Genomic DNA, 4,970 nt, shown 5'->3' with positions numbered 1-4,970 from the left:
GGAAAACATTTCCTTCTGACTTTACCGATAAATGGCTGATGCATTTGCATTCGATGGATTGATTTAACTGAATCATGGATTTACAAATTATGGCAATACAGGGAAAATAACTCGCTAGAATGAGAAAACCTCCTAGGTAAAATAAATCAAATATTTATAAATACAAACACATTTAAAATGCATATATAAAATCTTATCTACATATTAATGTTAAATGTATCAAGTATTCTGCGTTATTTTGTACATAATAATGATTTCGAATAGCTTACTTTAGTGTCCATTTACATTAGCGTCCAAATGTATGTTCAATCAAATTCTGTTCTTAAGTTTTACAGTACGTAATAAAAGAAGATAGATAGAAAGAAAGAAAGAAAGAAAGAAAGAAAGAAAGAAAGAAAGAAAGAAAGAAAGAAAACTTATCATTACTTGTCGAAACGAATTACTGTCAGAAGGGGATATTAAACGCAGTGCAACTTAGATGTAACATGTGATGACTCAAACGTATTCACATGCCTTACCTGTAAATCCATGTTTAATCTATTTCGGTTGAAACTTATTCATAATATCAGCTATATACTAGGTATGTTATAATAATTTTTTTAGTCCTAGTTTCAATCTTTCCTGAGCTGGATTTACTTTGATTTTTAATTGTTGAATAAGATCATAAATTTTTAAAGAAGGTCCAACTTTGAAACCCGTTAGGTCTATTATTTGGTCCTTTGTTAGAGTTAGCAAAGTATTCCCATCAATTTTGCGTTTGCTAAAATTGTCACAATACGTTGCACAATCATTGACACGAAGAAATTGAGCAACATCAAAAACATTCCATTCAGATGGCACCAAATCACCACAATCTGAACCTTTTGGAACAACGTCAGCTATCCTTGGAATATACTTCGTATTTCCCGAAGTTACCTAAAATAATCAATATCTCAATCATAATAATAATAATAATAATAATAATGTTTTGATCTTTCCCTTATAAACAACAAATGTAATAATAAAAACTGAAATTACATTGATGTACGATGTCGCGATTCTTTCTTTGGGTGGTGGAGGGCTTTGCAAATCACTTTGCATATCGCTCAATGCTTGACCCTGTCCACTCGTCGGACTCGGTAAAGTTTGATCAGGACCAGCAGGTTCTTCTGCCGTTTCTGGCTCTCTACTTCCTTGTTCAGGTAAACTCTCAAGATCGCGTTCTCGTTCAATTTTTGTTCCTTGTGCTGGTTCCAATTCTCGTTCACGTTCACGTGCCATAACGCTAATACGTTCACTATGACGAGGTAGAATACTTTTTGCGCAAAATGCCTTGCCTCCTCTTTTTACTTTTTTCTTAGATTTACGTTTAAGGCCTCTTGGTAATTTTACTAAAAAGATTATATTTATATATATAAATGAAAAATAAATAAATATTAATATTTGCGTATGTAAATACCAGTAGGACTAGTGTTTTTAGCGAGTACACGGGGCCCCTCTAATTTATGATCTACGAGATCGCACCAACCAACTGGATAAATATCTGGACTTTGACAATCTAACCATTGATCATATTCATCCTCCCAACCATCAAAATGTACCCTTAATAATCGACCGATCACTCTGGTGATAGTAGCAACGCATACTAATCTAGGATCCATCAAATCAGCTGCTTCCAGTCTCATACCTTCGATGAATCCATGTTGGGGTATTTCCTACAACATATATTTATATAACGCTATATATATAACGCTATATATATACTATCTAGTCAAAAATAATAGTTATAGTTACCCTATTAAATAATTGTACAGGGGCTGGTACAGTATTTGTTTCCATCAAGTATGCGTCCCACGTAAAGGTGGTTGAATCATAACCTTTTGGCGGTGTAAGCGGTAGGCCATGCTGAGAACAAAACCCAATAGGAAATATACAGGGAGAACATGAATGATAGCAAAACCAATCGGCACCACTAGCATCTTCGTCGTAACTATCAATACGAATCATAATATAATCTTCTTTTAGAACTTGCATAACCGTGGCTGCGCAAATAGCAGAAAGATTAAGAGGATCGATAGCTTCTATTTTCATTCCTTCTCTAAAGGTATATCCTAGGTGGAGATGATGATTCTTTGGCACATGAAAAAGACCATCTGCAGCATCATCTTCACACAATTTTGCTTTAGAAATGCGTTCTAAATATTCAGGATATGCATCCAACGTTTGTCCCACTCTCCTTGCCCAACCAACAGGATGTATAAGAGGAGAGTCTTCGTGACACCAAAAACCATTATCTTCGGGCGGTGAATCATAATATCTCACGTGCAATCGCTTACCAACAATTTTTTGTATTGTAGCTACTTTAACTTGAGAAATTCTGTTTTTATCTACTACTTCTAAATGAAGCCCGCATCTAAAGCGAGATTTCATACTGTCATTAACTTTATTATAGAAATTAGTTGTTAATGTTCTTGCACCGGTTAACCGTCTTCTTAAAAAGTCCTTCCAATCTTTGTACTTATTGGCGATAGCTGTGAAAACATGATACATGTGAAAATGATATTGTATAAAATGTATAAAATACAAATAATCCTATGATACTTACTGTTTGGTGGTATGAGCGGTTTCCCAATCGTGGCACACCAACCAACAGGGTGAATATCATTGGAACAAAGCGATACCCAAAAATCTTTATCTGGATTATGACCAAATCCTTCATACCTCAAAAGAGCTCTATATCCGGATATGCGTAATACAGTAGCAACCCAAAAAGAGTCAGGAAAAGCTTCGCATACTTCATCGCAGTCAGTATTTTCCACTTCAACTTTCATACCCACCGTTATGTTGTCCCATATTTCAGATATGGGTGCCTGTAGGTATCCATGTAATATCAATTTGTAATATTCATTTAATTAAACTTATGAATGTTTCTTATGTACACTTACATGCTTAAAACAAGAAACCGGTGCAGCACAAAATCCAGGTTCAACTAAATGCGGGGTCCAATCATAAGAGCCTGCCATTTCTGCAGTTCTCTTCCTCCTTACTGGTAAATCTTCAGGCATTACTGGTTCTGTTATAACCTTTTCTTCATCTTCTTTGATAGGTTCGCTCAACTCTATTTCTTTTTTTATTACCTAAGAAAAATGATTTGATTAAGAAGAAGAAGAAGAAGAAGAAGAAGAAAATATTATGTGCAATGTTATGTGTTGCATCGAATTTGAAAAGGAAATGATGAGAAGATAGGTAAAAAACCTATCGTCTTGAAGAAATATCCAAAGTGTCTTACATCTTTAGCAGATTTTGTATCAGCAGGAGACTTGGCATTCATAGCTGTTGTTGGTTCTATGGGATACGATGGGCTATACGTCGAATCTGCAGTAGAAGCAGTATGCTCTGAAGAACGTGCACATGCTCTACTACAAAATCTTCGCTCTTTTGTATAGAATGCATGTTTAACTCCAATAGCACCACATTTTTCACAAACAGCTAAATAAGGAAGAAAACGATTGTACAATGGGTAGGATTAAACATAAATAATATCAAATAAATCGTTCTATAATTACCTATGCCATCTTTACGGATAGGAATGAAGTTTAAATCGGTATGCGGTTGATAGGCAATCGGTGTCTTTAAAATAAGCCCAGGATGTTTTATAGGCTTTATTTTTCGATTTCGTAATGGCGAGCCATCATGGGAAGTTTGAGTTGCCGCATTACTTACTACCTGTTCTCTATCATCGTCAGCCATATAATCTTCTAATGTTAAATATTCACTCATTTCTTGTCTTTCCGATTGCGAGTCATATTCCTAAATATACATTTATTATTTATATTTAAATCCATATTATTATTATTATTATTAAAACTTTACTTCTTGTAATATTACTTGTTGCATCTCTTGCGTATCCATAGTTTCCATAGTTTCATCCGGTTCTGAACACTCATTTGGATATTGAGGTGCTAAATATCGTACCATAGCTGTAGGAGCCATTTGATGATTTCTAATATCATCGTATGCATGTGAACTATGAGAAAAGAATGGACTTTCGCTTTGACGAGGGTCCAACATTAACTCGTGTGTAGGTTCTCCATGAACCATCATATCCCCCATCCATACCATCCCTAATTCTGGCATTCCTGAGATGGATGCATAAACTGCAATTTCACATACAACACACACATCCATTTTTATATTAGCATCATTATTTGAACGCATACGTACGCTTTTCTAACTAAATCAAATAAAACTAACCTAACCATTATTATATACTTTACTATATACTTTATTTATATATACATATATATATATATATACATATATATATATACATATAATATATTATTTTTTCTTTATACTACAGGATATATCAAAATGTTGATATAATAATAATTAGAGCACAATTTCAAATCTAATGGAAATATTAAGTGTGTGTGTGTGTGTGTGTATTTTAATATGCCGCTATAAATATATGCGGAATGTTATTTAACCTTAATTCATAGTTTATTCGACTTAAAATGAAATAATAAATTATTTATCGCGATGATTAATCTCATCGTTCTATTGCAAATAAAATAATGATAAAATATGTAATGACGATGATCGAAAGTACTTAATATATATTAGAAAAACACATACGAACCGTTTGAGGCTTGCATGTCCATGACAAAGCGTTCTTCGTTAAATCTGTCAATGCTTTTAACCGGTATTACCGTTCTTTATGTTTCTTACATAGTATCTGTTCCATCTCGATTGATGTATAATACACCATTCATGAAAAACACGGTTAGCCTATTTAGAGTCACTTAAAACCTATTCATTTTCCGCGACATTGTGAACAATAGGACAAAACATTAGGCGGTAGGCATTTGCTTCGATATTACTCGCTTCACTATCTTGCTTTTCAGTGCTGACAATCTTTAGAAAAATAAAACTAGACGATAATTTGATTTCTAATGAATTCGCCATTTTTAAATTTCTTTTCATCATGT

General features: G+C 33.7%; 1 protein-coding gene across 1 annotated transcript; it reads right to left on the bottom strand.

Moving 5' to 3' along the window:
* Positions 1 to 137: 137 nt before the first annotated feature.
* LOC107072625 (MBT domain-containing protein 1) lies at positions 138 to 4,878 on the bottom strand. Its single transcript, XM_015332711.2, has 10 exons — positions 4,622 to 4,878; positions 3,868 to 4,136; positions 3,546 to 3,789; positions 3,269 to 3,468; positions 2,925 to 3,116; positions 2,585 to 2,849; positions 1,774 to 2,510; positions 1,439 to 1,694; positions 1,018 to 1,370; positions 138 to 915 (listed from the first exon to the last, which is right to left on the bottom strand). The coding sequence occupies exons 1-10, from the start codon at positions 4,641 to 4,643 to the stop codon at positions 586 to 588; spliced, it is 2,868 nt and encodes a 955-aa protein (XP_015188197.1). The 5' UTR covers positions 4,644 to 4,878; the 3' UTR covers positions 138 to 585.
* Positions 4,879 to 4,970: the final 92 nt, after the last annotated feature.

The sequence above is a fragment of the Polistes dominula genome, unplaced genomic scaffold (genome assembly GCF_049000335.1).
Source record: "Polistes dominula isolate Pdom_NZ unplaced genomic scaffold, Pdom_raw_medaka contig_80, whole genome shotgun sequence".
Taxonomy (NCBI): Eukaryota; Metazoa; Arthropoda; class Insecta; order Hymenoptera; family Vespidae; genus Polistes; species Polistes dominula.
The sequence above is the reverse complement of the archived record's forward strand: the minus strand, read 5'-3'. Positions and strand labels throughout refer to the sequence as shown.